Genomic DNA, 24,322 nt, shown 5'->3' on the forward strand with positions numbered 1-24,322 from the left:
GGAGAGGCATGATCATCCTCACTCCCCCCCACTCCCACCAATTATAGGGTAACTCCATTCATTCTCCTTGATATATGTGTATACAAGTATTTTTATGAAGATTGGATAGTAGTAGGTCTCCATAGGTAATTTTCAAAGGTCTTTAGTGTTAATTATCTTTCCTCTTACTGTAGCCTTCTCTACCCTGTAAATCTTCGTTAGACCTTAATCTTCCACTCTGCCTCCTTTTAGTGGTTTGAGATGTAAGTTCTTAGCTGTTCCTGCTGCCATGTCTTCATGCTACCATCTGGGTCTCTAAACCTCTTGACCCTTAAGCCCAACTAAATGCTTTCTTCTTCAAGTTTTCCTTACCATACTGTCTTATCACAGCTATAGGGAAGTAACGAATGCAGAAGTTGGTACCAGGAAGTGAGCTATAACTGTTGCAAGCCTGGCCAAGCTCTTTTTTTAGATAAATGTAGATAACTTAGGGATTTTTGAACTAAATTAGCATTTCAATGTTGTAAGTGGAGCTTAATGGGACATCCTAATAGAAGCTTGGAAGACAGTAGTGATGAGCGCTATGAGGACTGTAAAGGCCCAGTTGAAGGTTTTGTAAGTAAATATTAGCAACTTGTCTACAGACCATGCTTATGATATTTTGGCAAAAAAAAAAATGTGGTTGCTTTCTGCTCTTGTCCTAAGAATTTCCCAGAGACTAAATTAGAAAGAAATGGACTAATTTCTTTGGCTGAGGTAATTTCAATCATAATATTGACTCTGTTGTGTGGTAAATATTAATCAATTGTATGCTGGTCTACAATGAAAAAGAGCAAGTGAGGTAAAGAAAAAATATGAAATGCATGTACAGTTTAAAGGGAAAAAGAGTACCAGAAAATTTAATGACGGAGCCAAGATTGATTATGAAAGAGATAAGAAAATTAAGGAGAGGTCTTATCTAGATATACAATAGAATAAAGGGAAGCATGTCCTCAGGGCAAGACCAGACCCAGTTGAGCTTTAGACTAAGGAGTTTTCTGCTCCTAAAACAACAACAAATGAAAGCTGATGTAAATGTGACTCCAATGGGCCAGGTTCCATCCAAGCAAGCAGCTGGACTGGACAGTGTCATCCATACTGTTTGGCTTTAGAGTCATAAGGATATATGACTAATGGGGTTGTGGAATCTTCCCCTTTTTAAGGAGAATCACCCAGGACAGGCAATATGTGACAGGGAAGTTCCTGCATAAAAGCTCTGACAGCAAGATGTCTTAAGAGGCCATTGCATGGAGCTGTGGAAGTGAAGCCTGGATTGCACTAAAAATTGCAAAATGTTGGAGATGTCAGATCTCTGAGATATCTGCCAAGGAGAGCTACAAACAGAAAGTGGAACCAGCTCACAAGAGAGATGCATATTACAGGCAGCAGAGCCAGAAGAATGGAATCATCACCTTTCACATCAGACATGCGCTATAGGATTTGGAGTTTGCTCTGCTGGGTTTATGTGTTGCTTCAGTCCAGTTCCTCACAACTCCCAGAGACCTCCATTTTGGAATGGTAATGTATATACTGTGCTATTGTATGTCAAAGGTATGTAATTTCTTTTTGATTTTTACAGAGGTTACAGTAAGAAATTGCCTTGAGTTTTAGAAAATATATTGAACTTTAGACTTTCAGTGTTGAGACTGAAATACTATGGGGACTTTTGAAGTTGGACGAAATGCACTTTGTATGATACAGCCAGGAACTTATGGTGGTCAGGGAGTGGGAGGTGATGGTTTGAATGAGAATAGACCCCATAGGCTCATATGTTTTAATACTTCATCCCCAGTTGATGGAACTGTTTGAAAAGGATTAGGAAGTTTGGCATTATTGGAGGAGTTTTGTTACTGGGGTTTGTCTTGGAGGTTGTGAAAGACTCAGTCCATTTCTACTGTGTTATCTGACTCCTGGTTTTGATTGGAGATGTGAGCTCTTAGCTGTTTTTGCTACCATGCCTTCACCCCCATCATCATGGAGTCTAACCCTCTAGACTCATAAGCCCAATTAAACACTCTTTTAAAAGCTTCCTTGGTCATGGTGTTTTATCAAAGCAATACAAAAGTAACTAATACATAAGCTGGTACAAAAATGGGTTTCATTCCCCTTCTGTTGAAATATGGCACAATTGGATCTTTACTAGTTTTCTGACTTCTATTTTTACTCCAAATAAAACATACATATCCTAAATTTCTAACCTAGTATTCATATATAGGGGCAAACATACACGGTTTTTCTTTTGTGGTCTGGATAATATTGTTCAGAATGATTATGCATGTTGCATATACTTTTCTTTTGCACATGTTCTTATTATTTTCTCATATTGACTTAACATGATTTCCACATTATTTTCTTTGAACAGCAATTCTCCAAATCCTCCCTTAGAATGGTGCAACTTTTGTAAGTTTATATATTCAATTGTTACACATCTATCTGTAGTTCACTGCTGATTATTATGTTTCTTCAATTTCTTCTCATCATCGTTAATGCTTCTTGATTTTTGATAATTTATCAAGCTAAAACCTCCTAAACTAAGCTACTACTCTATATATTTTCTCTCATTTCATTTCACTTTGTATTCATGATGCTTTCTGACAAATGTCTTAAATATAAACTTCTATAACTTTATTTTCTGTACAATTCTTTTAGGATATTTCTTTTTTTTTATTTTGAGATATATATTTTCTTTGTCTGAAATCCCTCTTTGTGATTGAGGCATCTCATTTTCATTTGTTGGATCTAATCTTATTTTACATCTATGAAAATATTCATGGTATGTTTTTAAAGTTTTTTTTTACAGTAGCATAGTAGTTGATTATTAATTTATTTTTTCTCTGTAATCATGCTGTAAGTTTTGGCATTTGAAAATTGTAGCAAAACACACATACACATACAAAACAAAAAAGTGAGGACTATTATTAGAGAGCTTCAATTTAAGATGACCCACCTGGAAATTCCTGATGTTAATTAATAGTAAGAATGCTTCACATGTACAGATAAAAATCTCTAAGAATTCTATTATATTCTCTTTTCTGGTTAATAACAATATGATGTCATGAGCTCAATTTCTATACACACAAAACCCTTTCCACTGAAGCCTTAATTGTGAATATAAGGGTGTTTAGAGCAAGCTCTCTGGGGATGTAATTTGTGTTGGATTAGATCGTTGTATTAGTTAGTATTCTGTTGCTGTGATCAAACACCACGATTCAAAGCAACTTAAGAGTTTATTTGCCTATGGTTCTAAAGCAATAAGAGTCCATCATGGTAGGATGTACAGGAGCAAGCAGCAGGCATGTTGGCAGGTTCAGGAAGCTAAGAGCTCACATCATCAAATGTAATCATGATCTAGAGATAGCAAACATTAAATGGTGTGAGACTATAAATCCTCAAAGCCCACTCTCAGTGAAATGCTCCAGCAAGAATCTACCTTCCAAAGATTCTCCGGCCTCCCCAAAGAGCGCTACCAACTGGAAAGCAAGTGTTTGGATATATGAGCCTATGGGTCACAATTCAAACAACCCCAGTCAAATAAGCAGGGTCCTTAATTGTTCTCATTTAGTCTCCCTCCCTTCCTCTCCCTTTATTTCCCCTCTCCTCCTCTCCCCTCCCCTCCCCTCCCTCCCTTCCCCTTCCCCCATCCCATCACATACCCCTCTCTCTTTATCTTTCTTCCTCTCCCTCTGCTGCTCTCCTTTCTCCCTTTTCCAAAAGGCAACTGTTTTGAAAACAGACAGACAACCATTGCCAGGAACTGAATTCAATAGAACCTTGATCTTGGACTTCCAGTGTATAGAATTATGGAAAATCAAGTGCTGATAAGACACTTGGTTTATGCCAATACGCTCATCAGCACCCTGTAGCTTGATATTCAGTGGGCATGTCTACATTTCCACTAAGTGTTACCAAAGTGACAAGAGTTTCAACAAAGCTTGGTGTTCTTGAGTTCAAAGACTTTGTTTACTCATAATTTAAAAAAGCAAAAAGTTAAAATACAGTTCCATATCCAAGAGTCTGAAACTCAATGTAAATTTTATTTTAGATGATAATCCCTTCTTCAGATCTTTTCTTCCCTAATAGGTAAAAAAATGGTTTGTAAACAAAAATTCTAATGCTACTTCATTTTTAATCCCATGCAAATACAAGCAGATTTTGGCTTATGTAATCTTTTCTAAAAATAATGAAGATTTTTCATTTCTTGGAACATAAAAGTTTATCATGAAAATTCTAGTAGTTATAAAGATAAAACACTTGGTACAAAACATTGTACAAGCTCTAAATGACAGTAAAGAACAAAGACAGTATTATATATTTATTATATTATTATAATGCATTATAGACAAAATATTATTCAGAATATGATGTGTGGGGTGTTTACCCACCAACCCCACAGCTCCCCAGAGTCTTCTTGAGTGTGAGCAACAGGAAATATTAGATAGAAGGATTTATTTATTTATTTATTTATTTTTGGGTTTTTTTTTAAAATTTATTTTAATTTATTTTGCAATACAATTCAGTTCTACATATCGGTCACGGATTCCCTTGTTCTCCCCCCTCCCGTCCCCCTCACCTTCCCCCCAACGCCCCCCCCCATTCCCATCTCCTCCAGGGCAAAGCCTTCCCCACAGACTGAGGTCAACCTGGTAGATCTAGTCCCCTCCTCCCAGGCCGAGCCAAACAATCCTACATAGGCCCCAGGTTTCAAACAGCCAACTCATGCAATGAGCACAAGATCTGGTCCCACTGCCTGGAAGCCTCCCAAACAGATCAAGCCAATCAACTGTCTCACCCATTCGGAGGGCCTGATCCAGTGGGGACCCCTCAGGCATTGGTTCATAGTTCATGTGTTTCCATTCCTTTGGCTATTTGTCCCTGTGCTTTATCCAACCTTGGTCTCAACAATTCTTTATCCAACCTTGGTCTCATCAACCCAGATGCCCTTCAACTGAAGAATGGATAAACAAAATGTGGTACATATACACAATGGAATACTACTCAGCAGAGAAAAACAATGGCATCATGAGGTTTGCAGACAAATGGATGGATCTAGAAAAAATCATCCTGAGTGAGGTAACCCAGACTCAGAAAGACAAACATGGTATGTACTCACTCATAGCAGGATACTAGACATGAAACAAGGATGAATTGTCTGCTACTCACATCACCAGGGAGGCTACCCGGAAAACAGGACCCCAAGAAAGACACAGGGATCGCCCAATGACAGAGAAATGGAATGAGATCTACATGAACAGCCTGGACATGAGTGGGGGTAATGAAAGGCGAGGGCCGAGGGAAAGAGAGCTTGGGGGAGCGGGAGATCCCAGCTGGATCAACAACAGAGAGGGAGAACAAGGAATAGGAGACCATGGTAAATGAAGACCACATGAGAACAGGAAGAAGCAAAGTGCTAGAGAGGCCCACAGAAATCCACAAAGATACCCACACAACAGACTGCCGGCAATGGTCGAGAGACAGCCCGAACTGACCTACTCTGGTGATGGGATGGCCAAACACCCTAATTGTTGTGCTAGAAACCTCATCCAACTACTGAGGGATCTGGATGCAGAGATCCATGACTAGGCCCTGGGTGGATCTCTGGGAGTCCAATTAACGAGAATGAGGAGGGTTTATATGAGCGAGATAGAAGGACTTATATTGCGGAGATAAACAGATAGAAAATAAAGTGTAGCCTTGAGAGGGCCTGGAACCCTTTCCAATGGACCCCGATTGTCTCTGCCCCAGTGTTTTTATAGAGAGACAAGGGGTGGAGCAAAAGACCTCCCTCCAGCACAGCCAAGTGCAGACCATCTCAGACACCTGCTCTCAGGCCCATGGCCCTAATCACCCTCTATGCGGACCTGGTGGGTAAAGACACGAGGAACCCGAAAGCAGACTCCCACAATGATGGAAATAGTGAATTGTGTCCCAAGGTAGATAAAAGTCTTCCTAAATGATTGATTTCTGAGAGAACAAGAGGAAGCTATGTGAAAGGATTTTCTGGGTTGCACAGGGACAACTATGCAATGTGACAAAACAAACCACACGTTCAAAGACATGTGTGAGCATCTTTTAACCTAATCTATGTTTATGGGTCAGAATTCTTTGTTTTTACTTACTCAGAAAACTATTTGCTGAAGATTTACTTTTTAATGATGAAAGCTATTTTATTTTCTCATCATAAATTTAAAAATGAAGTATTTCAAAGGCACAAATTTAGTATGGTCATGTCATGTTGCATGTGAACACTATTCTTGTCTTTTATACACACAAGAAGTCAGGTCAAACTTGGTAACGGTACATGTTTCTTCATGACTTTATGGTCTACAGCCCTACAAATACCAGCAGGGGATACAGGAGATGTATAAGATATTCACAATGTGGTAAGAATATAGTAATTCAAATTTTAGGAATTATAGGAAACCAAGCTACTGAAAAACAAACCACATTTGCTAAATCTTTGTATCCATGTCTAGTCTGATTAATATTGTATTTTACTCCACAAAACAAGACTCCCAGCATCTCTTAGCAGGATGCTTCCAGGATTTCTTTGCTTCCACATTCCCTGTGGTTAAATGATGGTCAATCTAAATGTTGGCAAATCTCTGTTAACTCTTAATACATAAACACCACACATTATTAGCAAGTATTTTATATACAGCTTTGGAAACACAAGACCTAGTCTAAAACAATCTGCATAATATGATTTTGTGCTCTAACCTGTCATTAAGAAGGAGAAAGCAGAGGAAAATGCTTGTAATCATAAAGCAAAAAATACCACAAAAGAAGATGGTTTGATTAGAATGCTCTGAAGTAAAAATTATAGACATTAAGGTTTTTCAAATGTCTTCATTACTTGAAAATTTAATACGAAATATTTAAGCATTTATGACATATAGGAACATATGGTATCTGTAAATCTTCTATTTTACAAGAGGACAAACAGGATTCATGTTTGTGATGACAGCGCCATACTGGGATTTAAGAAAATTTGACTTTAAAAATCAAGTAAAATTGTTCCAGGGAATGAAGAAATAAGACTTAAAACTGTCTTCCTGAGAAAGTTGTCAGGCTAGACCCAATTTTTTCCAGCTTGATTTTTTTCCCTCTGGCTAATCCCAGAATTCTAAATTTGCTTTAGCTTTAGAAGTAGCAAATTTGGAAGTTCAGTAGATGAGGGTAGGGAAGGAATTTCATTTATGTATAAATATAGATGAGCATACATGAAGCAAGAATATATTGTTCATTTTGCAGCTGTGTATGAAGGTTCCTAAATATCTGAAAATGAACAGATGTGAAGTAAAATATTGCCATTCATTATCATGAAACCACAGTCAAATAGATTTGTTCTCAATAAGGTAATATTATCATAATGTCAATATTATTAGCTAACTTCAGCATAAACATCAAATATTCATTTCAATGATAGCAAAAAAAAAAAAACTTCATTTATATTGGTGCCAGAAAGGATACAGGAATTAAAAATAAAGTTCACCATCAGTTTCCTTGAGTTTTGCATAACCTACTATAGTAGTGTTTATTTTTACTCAGTATTTTAACTCTAAAGTGTGCATATTCCAGAGTTACCCTGAAACCTTGTTCTTCAAAATGTGTGTTGTGTTTTGACTTTCCTAGCTTTTGTTTTCTGAAGAAATCAGCTCCTTTTTCAGGCTCTTACTCTTTCTATGACTTTGGACAAGTTATTGATCAAATCCTCAAAATCATGAATTCCTCACTTCTAAGATGTGAATAGTTATCATACATGTATCAGAGTCTCTGAAAGAGATTAAGCCCATAGTCCTTAATAATAAATGCAAATTTTAAGCAATAAAAAGCTATTAATTTAGAGTTGATTAATACTGCCAATAATTTCAGGTTTTGACCACGTACTATGTAAGTATGATTTGTATTTATGTACTTTATAATATGATCTCAGGTTGTACTGTCACCACTCACAAAAGTATGTATAATTAACCAGTTTTATGAATACAAATTAATGACTCAGCAATTAAGAGTATCTTACAAAGGACTGAAGTTCAGCTTCCTTCCAACTCCACCTCCAGAATGTGCTGTGGGATGTTCTGTACGTCAAATGTGTTGCTAATTAGTCAATAAATAAAACACTGATTGGCCATTGGCTAGGCAGGAAGTGTAGGCGGGACAAGGAGTAGAATAAAGCTGGGAAGTGGAAGGCTGGGTCAGAGAGACACTGCCAGCTGCCACGATGACAAACAGCATGTGAAGATGCCGGTAAGCCACAAGCCATGTGGCAAGGTATAGATTAATGGAAATGGATTAATTTAAGCTGTAAGAACAGTTAGCAAGAAGCCTGCCATGGCCATACAGTTTGTAAGCAATATAAGTCTCTGTGTTTACTTGGTCGGGTCTGAGGGCTGTGGGACTGGCAGGTGAGAGAGATTTGCCCTGACTGTGGGCCAGGCAGGAAAAACTTAAGCTACAAGAATGTACCTCCTTAACTCTGTGGGCACTTGCACACACACACACACACACACACACACACACACACACACGCACGCACGCACGCACGCACGCACGCATGCACACACACACACACACAAACAATTTAAAAAATAGTAAAAAATAAGCCTTAAAAACTAAAAAATAATAAAAAATAAAACTAAATTTTGATACAAATTAACACAAAATGGTAAATTAGCAGAAGTTAGCCTCCTGAAGAACATGCAGAGAAAAGCTAGGAAAGTTGGGATTCAAACAGTTATGACCAAATGGTATTTATCTCTGTGATGCACAATTATTGTGACACATGAATTTCAATAAATATGATATACCACGTCAACAAAATCAAGTAAATTTATTCTTAATAGTGAAAATTTGAAAAGTTTTCCCCTAAGATAATAGAATAAAAAGATGACAAATCTAACTGTAGAGTACTGGTAGTTTTATCTGGAAGAATTAGGCAAAACAAAGATATAAAAGGCATTCTAACATGTGAGAAAGTAAAACTGTCTCTATTTGTTAACATGATAGTCTTACCTAGTGTATTACCACAAAAATCTTGGTGTATTTGATCAGTGAATTCAGTAGAGCAACAAAATACAAAACATGAGTAATTTTTCTATATATTTATAAAATGTATGTATTTATAAAACTCAAAAAGGAAATTCAACCAACAACTTAATGACAAAGGCAACAATAAAACCCTTGTACACAAATTTAATTGAAAAAGTAAAAAAGAACTCAATATTGAATAATACCAAACACACAAGGAACAAACTGGCAACTGAAGAAAAATTTAGAAAATGAAAAGCCAACCCAGGCTGAAGGGCTGTAAGTTACTTTTTGCTTATATCTTCATACAAGACTTTTCAACAGATTCAATGTAATTGTATCAAAATTCCAAGGTTATTATTCACATAAATGGAATAAAATTATTAAATTTGCATGGAACCACAAAAGAGCTAAAACCATCATGAGCTTAGAAAGCAAAACTTAAGGCACCAAATTCCCTGATTTCAAAACTTATTAGAAAATGACTGTCAGCAAACGGCATAATTCAGACATGGAGACAGACACATGAGCCAGCGGAAAACTCAGAAGCAAACCCACATTTATGGTTAGTCTCATTTCTGCACATAAGTCTCGAGAATATACAATGTGGAATGAATGAATAACTTCTATAAATTGAAATGACCACTACAAAAAATAGGGAGGGAACTCGAAGACAATGACCCAGGCAGTGGCTTAAAATACATACTATAATTATCTATTTATCTATCGTCCTCCCTCCCTCCCTCCTTACTTCCCTCCTTCACTGTCTCTTTCTGTCTTTCTTTCTCTTTGTATCATCTATCTATCTATCTATCTATCTATCTATCTATCTATCTATCTATCATTTGTCTATCATCTATCTATATCTGTCTATCATCTATCTACCTACCCACTCATCTATCTAAAAAAAGGACATACAAATGATCAATATGTATATGAAAAATGTTCAGAATCACTAACATAAGGACAATGAAGACCATAATGAAATATGTATTTTAGTTAGATAGACATTGTTACAAACACAGAAGACAAAAAGCCATCATGTGGAGAAAATGGAACAGATGTACATGGTTAAAGCAATATAAATTGGTACAAGCTATTATTTAAAAACACTGTGGAAATTCCACAGAGAACTCAATATAGAAGTACCCTTTCATCTAGTAATCTCACCACTGGACAATTATTCAAAGGGAATGAAGACAGTATATTAGAGATATCTGTAATTCTGTGTTTATTTCATTATTTGTAGTCATCAAAATGTCTAAATAAATGCAGTGTTTATTAAAACATGAATGGGTAAAGAAAATATAGCATACATATACAAAGAAATATTGTTCAGTCTTCAGGATGGTGAAGGGAATCCCATTATTGTGGCAACATGGATGAATTAGAAGAAAATTAGTGTAAGTAGCATAATACAGTATAAAAAAGACAAATGGCACATCATGTATCATGTATGTGGAATCTAGAAATGTTGAACTTAACATAGAGAGTAGGATAACTGTTACCAGAACTCAAGGTAGGGAGAGTAAAGGGAATGAGGAGCTGCTGATCAAGATCTGGACAAGAAAATTAGGTGTTGAGTTCCACCATACATCAAAGATACTGTGGAAGATAACGATGCCTTGTCTGCTTCAGAAAAGCTAATGGTACAATGTAAACGGTTCACCATAAAAATTATAGGTAGTTGAAGTAATATGCATGTTACTTAGCTAAATTTAATTATGCCATGTGATATTCTTATACAAAATACCACATTGTTCCTCATAATTTCATATAATCATGATTTATCAATGAATATAATATTAAAAGGAATAAAATAACTTACAATAGGAACAATCCAGGATCGTGACATGAACATCCATATACCATTTTTTACTGACTGAACCTGAAAATCTCTTTTATAAAACAGTTTAATGAATGCCATACTATAAATAACTAAATATACATGTTTTAACTTGCTGTTTATTTATAGCTTTAAGTAATTAAAGCATATAGTTGAAACAGCTTTTTTTTTTAAAAAAAAGATTTAAGCTGTGTTGGACAAATTGTGGCATACACACTTGTAACACTGCAATTCTGTTTCCTCTTAGGTCAGTGACAAATATTGAAGAGTGATTTCAGGATTCTTAACATCACTTAAAATAAAAAAAAAAAAAAAACTTTTTCAGAGACTTTTAAAGGAATATAGAGTTTTGATTTTCAAGGCAAGATTAGATATTTAAACCCAAGTGAGAATTATATGTGATAAGAGAGGTGAAAATAGGTACCTAATAATTAATCAAGCAAGCAAGCAAACCCATAATAGATCTCTATAATTGTTAGGCCCTCAGTCCTATAGGAAGAACCAAATAATATCTGACACATGGCATACTTTTGGTTGCCCTGCAAACAGATGAGGTAAAAACCTAGCCTTGATTAGGTTTAAGTTAAAAAAATTTCTATATTTCACAAACATGGCAAACTATATATAAATAGGTATTTTATGAAAATGGACTAATGAATATTAAGGTTTTTATACTGTGCTATTTAATATAATTAATTCCATACCAAATATTCCTCAGGTGTAACCATATTTTTCATGTGGACATCTTCATTTGTCTATTGACATCCAGAAAAAAAGGCCATAGTAATAATCAAAGCATTTAATATAATTTGTAAGACGCATGACATTTCACATGGTCATGACTGCAAAATTGAAAAAGAATGTTTTTCTATAACTCATACAATGTTACTATAAAATAAATTAGAATTATAGAATCAATATTCAAATAATACTATGATCTAATTTGAGGAAACTCAAAAAATTATAAAACAATGCTGGCATACCTTAGTTCTGAGATACTATTCCACATGGAGCTATTTAATCTAAATGTATAGCAAATTTAATTTTGATTTCCCTCATTGAGTGGGGGTTCAAATTCCCACTATTAATTTTATTTCATTTTTTTCTTAAGGGAAAATAAGTTCTAACCTTGTAAAACTAAAAGGTAACGATGGTTACATTAACAGTAAGATTAATTGAATTTTTGTCTTAAAAGTATAGTGTATAACATGCAAATTGTATCTTTCAAAATGCCCCAACGACTGGGCAGTTGCAGTTGTTCAGTCTGCGATATTAACCTTTTCTCTGCATAACTGAACATATGCCTAGGTGCAGGTTGAGTTCAGAGCAGCATTTAAGACAACATGGGGCTCAACCAGGAAAACAAGTCTTTCATCTTTAACACTTCTTTATAAAGAGAGACATGTTAACATTTCCATTGGAAATTTTCTTTCATGTAGAACCACTATTGTCAAGTCCATTCCTTAGAATCAAACCCCTTAAAACAACCACAAAAACTATTACCTACTAGTTAGGAAACCTATCTATCTGTCTATCTATCTATCTATCTATCTATCTATCTATCTATCTATCTACATGATACTCATCTATATATCTATCTACATAATACTCATTCAGTATAATAAAGGGAGTTCCAAATATTTAGGGGGATTGCAAAACAATACATAAAACACCAAAACAAATACACTTTACATGGGGGAAAGAAAACTAAAAGCAATTTTGCTGATACAGCTTATGTTCAAACACCGTGCTCTACAGAACATTTTCTGTATCTATTGTAAACTTTTCTTAGCCTATATATTACTAATATAATACATCATATTAGCATAGTTAGAAAAACATGCTGTTCACATGTAATCTCATGGTAAGGAATTGAGAAAACACTGGAACATTTAAGGATAGAGCTCTTCTTTCTAAATGTCCAAGCCATCTAAATTAAATGACTCTTTCTTCTAGGTATTTCCCTTCCATAGGAAGGATGTCTCAATTTAACAGGGGAAGGTTATCTTTGGAGTTGATATTAATCATATCACAATTGCTATTATTACTTATAAAAATAGTGAACTACTAGTTAACAGTATAACAAGAAAAAGAATGCTGTTTGAAAGTCCATGTTTATTTTATTTTGGGAAATATAATTTAATTATATATTAAAATGTTCTCTAAAATATTGAGGCTTTTATTTTTAATTTTATGTGTATGGATATTTTTGATTGCACGTGGTCTGTGTACTTGTAAGTCTCCAAGTAGATTCTTAGACTGGAATCCAGGTCCTAGTAAAGAGTAGCCACTGCTTTTAATCAATGAGCCATCTCTCCAGCCCCAGTACTGAGTTATACCCTTAATGGACACTACGTTTTGAAATTGTCTTACCACAAAAAATTGAAAATATTAAGACAATAGAATGAACACACATACCATAAAAATACATACATGACATATTCTATTCATGCAATAAACTCAATGAACTGCCACACCTGCTTTACATATCTTTTTAAATATGTGTCTGTTGTTATAGACTTTGGAGAAAACTCCAGATACTATGCCTTCTGACCATACACACTTTAATATGTGTCTATTTCACAAAAATTTAGTGACTTCTAAATCATAATGAAATGCAAATTACAATGAACCCATTCCTAATTAGGATATTAGTGATGTATGCATTTTAAGATTTATTACATAAAACATACAGAAGACAATAGTTAATTTCCATTCAAAAATATGCCTTTTTCCTCTGCTATAAATGATTATTGGGAAGAATAAATTATAAAAATGTTAGTACTACAAATTGGTATGAAACTGGTAATTCACATTGTGGTTCTGTTTAATAATACAAGTCTATTATTCTTTGGTATGATGAAATCAGAAATGTAACCTGTCAACTAGAAAACCTTCAGTTCTGAAAGTAACTGAGAAAATTTTCACTATTGAAAATATTTTAAATAATAGAGTATAGCTTGCACTGTTTAATGAAATTTGAACATACTAACTATAAGTACATTATAATATGTGATCAGTATCACTAATTGAAACTAATATAATTTCCACCTGTTAAAATTTATTTCTATATTAAAACTGATGATGTAATATTACATAGCTATTTATACAAAAAAAATGGAAGGCATTTAAAATCCAGATAAACACTAATAAAAATGAAAAAATATGCTAATATATCAACAATGTAAATAGGGTTTTCATTTTAATAATTATATTTAATTCTTCTTCAAGGCTATTCTACACACACATACATAAATATGTATGTATATTTCATACATGCACTTTAGGTTTTATGAGGACTGAAATCATTTTAATAACTTTTTTCTATCCTTACAGACCTTTTTAATCTTTCTGTATCTTTCATTAAACCTTACCTTCAAAGTAACCATCTCTCCTGAGCGGTGTCTTCTTCGATGGCTTTGGAACAGAAACTTCATTATTGTTTTTTTTGAATAATGCTAGTCGCACAGAGGGGTCTAGAGAAGAAAGATAAGAAGAAAGACCAGCTCTTGGTTACTCCTTTTCTAACACGATCATGTGTTTCCTTTATGCTGGTATTAACAATTATACACATTCCATTGGGTCTCTGAAATTGCTGATGCCTTCTTAAACTAGATAATGTAAAAGGAAAGGGTCCAACATTTGTATATTCTTTGACATATGATTAAACGTATCACCTGCCTTTAGTATAATATCAGAAATGTTAATAATATTATGAAAATTTGAAAAAAACATACTTTTGCCAGTTGGCATCGTCTTTTTATTTGGGAGTCATGCTACCAATATTTTAGTTTCTTTTCTAATGTTTTCCCTCAAATTAGAAAAAACTGTTGATGAACAGGGAAGATAACAGACTCACTATATTCTCACTAAACTATACAGAGAACACATGTTTGAGATGGAAGCAAGACAGAAAGAAAACAGATTCCTGAAAATGTTGACTTCATGTGGAAAAGTGGTGGTGTCCCTTCTATACTAATGTACTTACAGAACAAAAAAATATGAATTTTTCTATATTTTAAAGTTAGAAATAGTATTAATCTATCATATTACAGAGTGAGTCACCATGAATGTAGGGCCTTTTCTTATGAATGCAATTTTTTATTAACAACAAGTGATTTTATAGAATGTGAAATGGGATTTGGCCCTGCAGCATTTAGAAGTTTTGCCTAAAGACTGAGAAGGCAGTGACATCAGCACTAGGGGATGAAAGTTAGTGGGAAAGTTAGTACTTTTGGTATGGTTACATAAGAACCACATTTTCGGGGTGACACTTTTTCTTTTTTAACTATCTTCTATTATTTGGAAAAAAGTTTAGGAGAGTAAGAACCTTGGTTACTGTCTAGGGTAACAGAATTAAAAATATCAAAGAGAAAAGTCAAGATTTTACACATCAAAGATACTTACGCACATTTATAGTTTAATGCTAAAATATTAAGTTCTGGACTGTACACTGAGTGAAAGAAATGCATCTGTGGAGCATGCTCTGTGATGAGTAACCTGGAACTCCAGTAGTCTTCTAGCAGTATTTGAGCCCCATTAAGGCTCATTTTTTTGTGTTTTACAAACACTATATTGATCATGTCTACAGAAACAGTCTGTCTATGTTCGGCTCCTTTCTGTGGTATCTGTGTGCCCCAAGGTGTTACAATCATTGTAAGTTCCTACAAAAAACTCACTAGAAATTAGCAATCTTTATAAATATACAGCCACACCATAATACAGGTAAGATGCTATATAAGCCATCCATGTATCTAGGATGTTCCAAAGAAACATGTCAATTAGGGTAAGTATAATTCCATGGTCTTATATTACAAACTGTGGTAAATGGTAAATAGTTGTGGTTTGTCATGATCATGTTTGGACTCTCTTAGTCTTCTTTCTTGTTGTATCCTTATTAGAGCTATGTTGCTTTCAGAAGAATGATGTTATAACTCTATATAACTGGGTTAGATATCAGTTCCAACTTTAACTAGTTGTGTGAATGTGAAAACACTGCTCTCCCAATCTGTCTCTTTCCAAACTGAACAATACTGACTTTCCATGTGAGAGGTGAAATGGTGGGGCATGGTTCATGCTCATGTGCCTGTAGCCACTCAACAAATGACATAAACAAACATAAGTCAATGCAAATCATAGGAACATTTCCAAATAATTATGTTCTTGGCAAACACCTTGAATATAGGAAATAGATAGATCCATCAGTGGCTAGCTTTTATTCCAGTGAACAGAATATTGTGGACAAAAGCATGAGTCAGTACCTTATTTGGAACTTCCTTGGAAAAGTAGCACTCTCCCTCTGTATGAATTCATATGTGAAGCAGGGTTATCAATAGCATTTCCCTCATACTGTTATCCAGAGCCAATTGTTGAACACACATAAACTATTTAGAATGCATGTCTGACAAAATTTACTCATGAAAATAATTTTATTTCTCACGAGCATATGCAGAGCACTACTACATTATAAATATCCTTTTTAGTTTCAGAACACTTTCATTGCACCACCTTAAACTGATTCAAAAGTTCATTTAAATTGCAAAAGGATAATAATAAGGAGAAAGAAATATGGTGATTTAACAGGGGAAAAATAAATGGATACTAATAGTCCTTAGAAATAACACAGTGAATAAAAAGCATTCTAAGGCTTAAGAAATACATAGTCAAGTAGGGAAACCACAAAAAAGGGATACTATAAAGAGAACAGCTTATGGACCATTTTGTGTACATTGTACAGTGGGCCAGACCCCAGGTCTACCTTTTACTAGTTGCAGAGACATGAGCAAACTTATCTTGTACTCTGTCCAATGTTTCCAACATTGATTTTGACTATGACAGTTGACACAGTGTGTATGCAATGTCCAAACTACATGCTCACATAAGTATAGGTACTCAATAAATGCCACAAGCAAATGTGTTATTTCTAAATTATTAAATTACTGGAAAATACCTTTAATAATTCATAGAATAAGGTAGGCTGTCCAGAGAATAGATAGATGGATCCAACATTGTTCAATTTTAAAGTCTGGTTTTCTCATTAAGTGTACTTGTCTGTGATTATTATTACTTAAAACAGTTCTTTCTCTCTCCTAGTATGCCTTGCTGGTGTGAAAAATTAAATATACCTTTAAACATATCTGAAGAGACTTTCAATTATGAGAACCAAATTCATTCATATATTTGGCTCCATGCATGATGCTTTGTAACCATTATCTCATTAAGGTAAAATAATTTGAGTTAATTCATAAGTTTTTATGACAATATCTATCACCTACACAATCCATCTTCTGTTTCTGTAGTCTCAGTTTTGATTTATTACCACAATGCCATTCTTCTTACACAAATTATCATAAAATGTAGTTACTGTGACGTTTTTTTGAAAAACAGGGTCTCAAACAGCCTAGGTAGGCTGGTCTCAAACTTTTAGCATAGCCTTTAACTTTCACCTCCCTGCCTCTACCTTCTAAGGGGATTTCAACCATGTACCACCATGACCAATTTTTGTAAGCTTCTGGGGGCTGAAACCAGGGCTTGCAGTATGATGACAACATTATCCAAACTGAATGACTGTATTAGTTACTTTTCTATTTCTGTAATGAAATAACTAGTCCCCAAACCAACATTTAAAAGAAAGTTTATTTTAGCTCATGGTTGCTGAGGGATAAGAGTCCATGATGGCTGAGCAGAGTCGTAGCAACAAACAGCAGCCATGGCCAGAAGAACAGGAAGCTGAGAGCTCACATCTTGAACCAAAAGCACAAAGCAGCCCAAGCAAACTGAAAGCAGAAAGGTTTTTAAATCACACCCTGCCCCATGTGCTTCCTCTACCTCCTAAACCTCCCCCAAACAGTGTTACCAACTAGGGACCGAGTGTTCAAATGCTTGAGACTATGGGGGACGGTTCTAATTTGAAGCACTACATTCAACTACATCCCTGGCTCTAGTCTTATGGCCATAACATAATGTGAATTTCATAAACTCAACTTCCAATGTTTTCACAGTCTTTTACAGTCTTAGCACTGTCTGAAAAATCTAAAGTCTCTTCCATTAACTCAAGGCAATCTCTTAGTAGTAACCTCTTGTAAAATAAAGATGCAAATTACATACTTGCATCATACCATGGCACAGAATATATATTACCATTCCAAAAAAGGGGAGTGGGGACATATCAAGGAAATACTGGAGTGAAGCAAAACTAGAACCTAGTTAGGCAAAGACCAAATCCTGTAGCTCCAAGTCTCATGTCTACTACTTTAATTTCTAAGAGCTAGGTGCTCTTTCCCCCCAAGATTTCCTTCCTACAACATGCATCTCTCTCTGGCTGGCTCTGTTCCCTATATATAGCACTCTTTGGCAGATATCCCACAGCTAACATCTTGGGTATTCACTGAAATCTAGGTTTCATGCATACGCTCACACAGTGGGCTTTTGCCCTCTCTGGCCCTTCACACAGGAACTCCTCTGTCACATGTTGCATACTCTTATCAGCTCTCAGAAAACATGAAGTGAGAATCTATTCTTCCTTTACTTTTGCATCGATCATGACTCTAAAGCCAGCACCACACTGAAAACACTGCTAAGTTTGACTTGGGATGGACTTTGGCCCTCTTGAACCACATTATCACCAATTTTGTTTGCATATACATGCATATTATAAACTAATTTAGATTTAATTTCCCATATATAAATCCATAATTTATTAAAGACTCACAGAGTCACAAGTATGTCCTTCTAACTGTTTATCAATAACTTTAGTGCAATTTGTTGTCGGGTCAGGTGCCAGACAGACTAGTAGACCCTGGGAATGTAATGCAGAGTAGAGATTGGACTTCTTACCATTCAAAATGAATACTATTATTGCTTTTGAAAGCACAACAAATTAGTGTTTGACTAAAATTCTTATTGATTCTTTCTAGAACTCTTTGAGGTAAACAAAATAAATCTTAAGGAAATCTGATTTTGCTGAACTTTTGTCAATATTGGTCACTCTTGATCCCTCTCACTTAAAAGTTCCTTAGCTATATTATTATTTTGGAAACTCCTTTCCCACAACCTATGAACAGCTCAAAACGCACAAAATGAGCCTGTCTAAGTTTTCTACATTACTTAATCCTTGGATATGATTTAATGATACGAACTGGCTTAAGCTATTTCTCATGGAAATAAAACCAACAAATACCTACTGCCCGAGAATCATATGCTTGACACTAGCAGGTGTTAAAAGAGTTGATGAATCATCTTTATCCTTCTGTGTCACCCTTCTTTCAAAAATAAGTTAACCTGTTTTGTTTCATCGTGGTTTTTCCTTTTCTTTAAATACAAAAGCTTAAATTCAACATGCATAAATTTGATAAGTACAGAGAAAAATATGTTTTGTCTGCATTCTACATTTCCTACCCTTATACTTGGCCAGCCTCTATGCACCCAACTCCTTCTACTTGGAGCTTCTAAGGAGTGCTAGGCTTCAAAAACCAGCCACCCACTCCTTTTCCTCAGCCCGCTTGTCTAGTCTTACTCCCAAATATGTTCACTACCCTCGGGCTATTGACCCTGCATGTTTTCAATAGACTAGGAACTCTCACTTTACATATGATGTTCTTCATCGCAGTGCTGAATCTTAAACTTCCCCTCAGTGTCTGATAACTCCAAATCCGATCGCCAAATTCTGAAATCACTTTTGTGCCTCCTTCAGTGGGTCAGCAGAACCAACAGACAGACAGACACTGAGCAAAACAGGACTAGTCCCTATCGTTTCTAGCTGATGTCAATCATGAGGGAAAAAACAATTACTAAGACAAACAACAACAACCATAATCCAAACATAAACTGAGTAAACCATGATAATGACAACGTCACACAACTTTAAACTTCCTCTCGAGCCTGCCAAGCCATTCAGCCCTAATCTTCCATTCTTCTCTCATCGGCTTCCCTTTATTTTTTCCTATGCAAAGGATACTCTGTATCAAAGAGGTAAGATGAAACAAACCGGACCTGGGTGCAAGGCCTGTAAACGCAGCTATCCCGGACACTGGGTCCCACCACTCCTTGGAGCAGATGGCTTTGTTTATGCCAGCAGATTTCATCAGCACTGGGGCTTCCCTCAGAGCTGTCCACACTCTTCCTCAGCTGTGTCTCGTGATTAATCAGTTCCCTCAGCAGTTTTCTTCCTCTATCGGCAATTGATTTCATTAACCGCTACCTTCTCAAATCACCGGCCTGTCTGCGCTTGCCGTGTTTGCGTTTTCACATTAAATGAAAACTGTTGATTCATATTCCTTGGCTAATAAAAGTATGTAAAGGATACAAACAGGAAATGTTAAGTGCTTTCTCCAGACCAGGTATTTTCTATTTTTCATGAATGATATTTAATGCTTCTGTACTCTATGTGTATACATGGCTTCCTTGAAGATCACTGCTGTGTTAGAACAGAGAATACTGTTGACTCCATGTGATTAATAGACTCCCCCCCGCCCCCCGTCCTCTCTCCTCTCCTTTTCTTTCTCTCTCTCCTCTCTGTCTCTGTCTCTGTCTCTGTCTCTCTGTCTCTGTCTGTCTGTCTGTCTGTCTGTCTCTCTCTCTCTCTCTCTCTCTCTCTCTCTCTCTCTCTCTCACACACACACACACACACACACACACACACACACACACACACACACACACACTGTGCTCTCCTTAGCCAGCAGAACTAGTGAGTTTACAGCACTTTTGTGGACAATGCTGCCCTCTCATGGCTTCAAATTTTCTCATTGGCAAGTTTTCCACCTAAGACGTGTTGAATATCTCCATTAATATTTATTTTTTCTATGAAACTTATAGTTTTAGCTGAATTTAGATTTGAGTATTGCTTTTAATGGCTAAAAGTTTAAATGATGGTCATAGTCAAGTAAATTAATAGCACATCACCAGTTGAATTAATAAAAACTGGAAAGGCAAAGGATTTTGATCTAAGTTTTAATCTCTAAAAGAAAACCCACGTACAGAGTCTTAAATAATTTACTCAGAGATGAAAATGGTGTAAATGCTATGCCATGGACTTAGTAGAAGCTAAGTAAAATGTGAGCAGTCAAGAAGGTTCCTCTGGTTTTCTTTCTTTCTCATTTTTAACCTTATTATCTATGGTGAGGAGAGAGTAGAGGAAAGTCATGAGAACCACGAGAGACTCATCATTAAGTTCTGTATTTCAATTCAGATTTTAAAGTCAAATTGATTTTTTTGTCATTAATATATGTTGATGTAAAAATAGCAACAAATACGGACCACAGAGATTTAAATTATTCACTCAGTGGTAAAGAGTCTATTGGGATTTTGTAATTAGTTGATGATTTTCATTTAAAAAGTCACAATTGTAGATGACGGCCTTTATCTGACACATCATGACTACTCATCACTGCCATAACATTAAGTTAAAAATGGAGTTACAAAGTTTGACTGTGGGGTTTCCCTTTTCATTTTTGACCCTATCATGCCCCCTTGTGACTGACAAAAGGAAACTTCCCTCTTGTTTAATTATAGATAGTTGTGACCACGAATTTAAAATCAGTAAGTAAAATAGAAAGAAAGAAAAAGGGACATCTCTGCAGGTATTGCTTGCTGGATCATTTGCTGAAATGGATTTAATATGTTGGCTTATCAAATCTTCCTCATCCAAAACAATTAAGGTTTTGATGATCACCACAGGAAGCAAAACATTTCCAGCGGCAGATTGATAGAAGTTCTGGTGACATAAACTTTTTCTCAGCTCTCTCTACGAGAGGGGATGGCAAGCATGGTGTTACTTCTATTCAAGCAAAATTTCTTGGACAGAAATAAGCAGTTACTTGTTGAATGTTGATTGGGTCAGTTCTAAACTCATTTTGCCTTTGACCTTGGCTCAGGAGTTTCTATATTTTTGTATTATTCTCAAAACAGCTCCTTTTGAAATTCTTGTGGAGGGACAGAAAAACAGATCAAAGCAATAAAGACGTTTATTGAACTACCTTATCTGCTGTATTGTATCCCACATGCCCAGACTGAGCATCAAAACTCTCTGGGTTTGGGGTTACTATTTCGCTGAAGTAGCCATAACATGGTTTGGTTCACAGCAGATGAACTTCATAGGGGTTTACAAAATGAGTGTACAGCAGGAATAGACAAAGCAAAAGCACAGCACTTACTTAAACTCATTTTAAAATGTTTAAATGTTCAATGTTTTGTATCTGACAAACAGGGTACAAAATTATATTTATATCAAAAGATTAGAACATAGAAATAAAAATAACTAGTCACATACTAAGATAGAAAAATTACACGTTTAAAACCCAAAAATGAGTTACCATGAATTTATCAATGGCTAGTGACTGATATGACAAGTATTTGATTTATTAAAAATAAGAAATTATTTTTGCTATTTTAATTTAGATTTTTAAACATATACATGAATATACATAACTCAGAATTCAATAAATATAAAAACAAACAGGTAATTTCTGAGCTACAAGAATAGATTTTCTTCTTGGTTACTTATAACAAAAGTACACATTAGATGAGTCATTATTAAACATTATTACACATTATTAAACCCAGGAGATTTAAATTCATGACACTATAAAGAAAGAAGTTAAATGCAATATGTAGATAATTTTAAATAGTTTTAAGAAAAGATATGAAATCATAGCCATTTGCTATTTCTTGCCTGATGTTTTTATATTTAGCCTGGATATCAAAAAGAATCAGAGTGTCCAAAGAAAAATGAATGATTTGTAGAATAGTTTCAAAAGGGGATAGGAAAAAGAAAATAAAAAAGATGCCTCCCAATTTTTACCAAATTCTTCAAAAACCATAAAAAATAAATTGCATTTCTTTTCCAGGAATCATATGTGAAATCTCTATAGATAAAATCTACCAAACTGATGTATTTAGTTTACTGACTAACCAAGCAACTTGGGAGCTCTCAAAGGAACGAGTACATGAAGCGGATGGTTTTTGAATCAACATTCCATGAATTACCAGCTCAGAGACAAATTACAGCTTAATTGCCACAGTGCACAGCACACAGAAAAGCCAATACCAATGTACATGAAAGAGGGAATCATTTAAAATCAAAGGGCAAAATAGATCATTAAATGTGATAACATAATTTTCCTTGGAAACCAAGGATTTTGTAGTTACTATCTTAGATGTAGTTATTTATGCATTAATTTTGTTCACATTAAATATAACATAGAAAACTTAATTTTAAAAAATTGTCACTATCACATACAGCTACTGCTCAAAGGCCATTACTTACCTAAGTTTTTCCTTAATTTTTTTGATTTCATTTTCTGTGCTCTCTTTAGCATCTGCTGGGCTGTAGATATATCCTTAAAGCCCCTGTTGACAAGATAAATTTAAAATCCCTAAGGCATATTTAGACATAGATGTATATGTAAATGTACACGTTTCAGTTCGATCACATTCAACAAATTTGGAATCCCACTTAAGAAAGCCTAATTTACTGCAAAGGTTAGTTTCTTAAAGACTAATGACTTCTTGAATGCTCCCCCCCGCCCCGAAAAAATCTGCCTTAGATATCCAGCAGTCCTTCAATTTCTTATTTTCTTTAGTGTAAAATAGAGGACTTACCATTCTTCTGAAATTTTTTCTTCTTTTTCAGATTGCAGTAAGCTCTTCCTACTGGTGTTTGATTCAGGTGTCCGGGATAAAGTTCTGTTTTCTGATCTGCTAACAGAAATGCATGTTTTTGCTTTTTTTTTTTTTTAACAGAATCCACACAAGTACAGCAGCTCTCTTAAAAGCTACAAGCTGTTTATGTTGTCTCAAACTTGGAAATAAAACCTATTTCAGCCACAGAGGAGCTTTATCTTGAAAAGTCATAAAAGTCTTCCATTAATTTAAAATGTTTACATTTCAATTACATGGGGCATATTTCAATTCTTTTGCTGAAAGGACCGTGGCTCTAAGATTTTTATTCTAGTCCTTCTCTCTACCTGTCAAGCCATGAAGATCGCTTTGCACAATGACTGCATTATTTCACCAAAATGTAAGTCGGGTCCTTGCTTTAATGCTTCTTCTACACACAATTTGAACACTAGAATTTCCATATTTAACATTCCATGTGTTTCATCTTCTAATTCAGTCAATTCACATCTGTTTTTATGGATGTCCTACTTTTGTAAGGAATGTGTAACTTCTGTCTTTGCTATTCATAAGTTGGTCCCTGCTTAAAAGAGGCAGTTAGCTTACCTGCTACTTAACTGTGTCTGTTCTGATGAAAACAAATTTTCTTTCTCATTCCATAGCCATGCCTGAGCTGGACGAGTTGGTACAGGAAGTGAAGTTTCATCATGTTTCAAAGCCTGAGAGTTCTTATTCTCAAAAATGTAAATAAATGTAAAGTAAATTGAACAATTCCAGCATTTGTGTTGCTACCTACCATGTATAAACCTGAGCAGT

General features: G+C 35.1%; 1 protein-coding gene across 10 annotated transcripts in view; it reads right to left on the bottom strand.

Moving 5' to 3' along the window:
* Nucleotides 1-24,322, bottom strand: part of Lrriq1 (leucine rich repeats and IQ motif containing 1) — a 187,597-nt gene that overhangs the window by 74,831 nt on the left and 88,444 nt on the right. For 6 of the 10 annotated variants that reach the window (XM_052753245.1, XM_052753239.1, XM_052753244.1 and 3 more), the window contains 4 exons: nucleotides 24,113-24,240; nucleotides 23,492-23,590; nucleotides 23,157-23,239; nucleotides 14,266-14,367 (listed from right to left, as the gene is read on the bottom strand). In XM_052753245.1, coding sequence (XP_052609205.1) covers nucleotides 14,266-14,367; nucleotides 23,157-23,239; nucleotides 23,492-23,590; nucleotides 24,113-24,240 — 412 coding nt within the window. Of the gene's footprint in view, nucleotides 1-11,094; nucleotides 11,184-14,265; nucleotides 14,368-23,156; nucleotides 23,240-23,491; nucleotides 23,591-24,112; nucleotides 24,241-24,322 lie in introns of those variants that run through there. The other 4 variants (XM_052753246.1, XM_052753242.1, XM_052753241.1 and 1 more) reach the window with 4 other exon arrangements.

This window comes from Peromyscus californicus, unplaced genomic scaffold, assembly GCF_007827085.1.
Source record: "Peromyscus californicus insignis strain IS unplaced genomic scaffold, ASM782708v3 Scaffold_24__1_contigs__length_46423439, whole genome shotgun sequence".
NCBI lineage: Eukaryota > Metazoa > Chordata > Mammalia > Rodentia > Cricetidae > Peromyscus > Peromyscus californicus.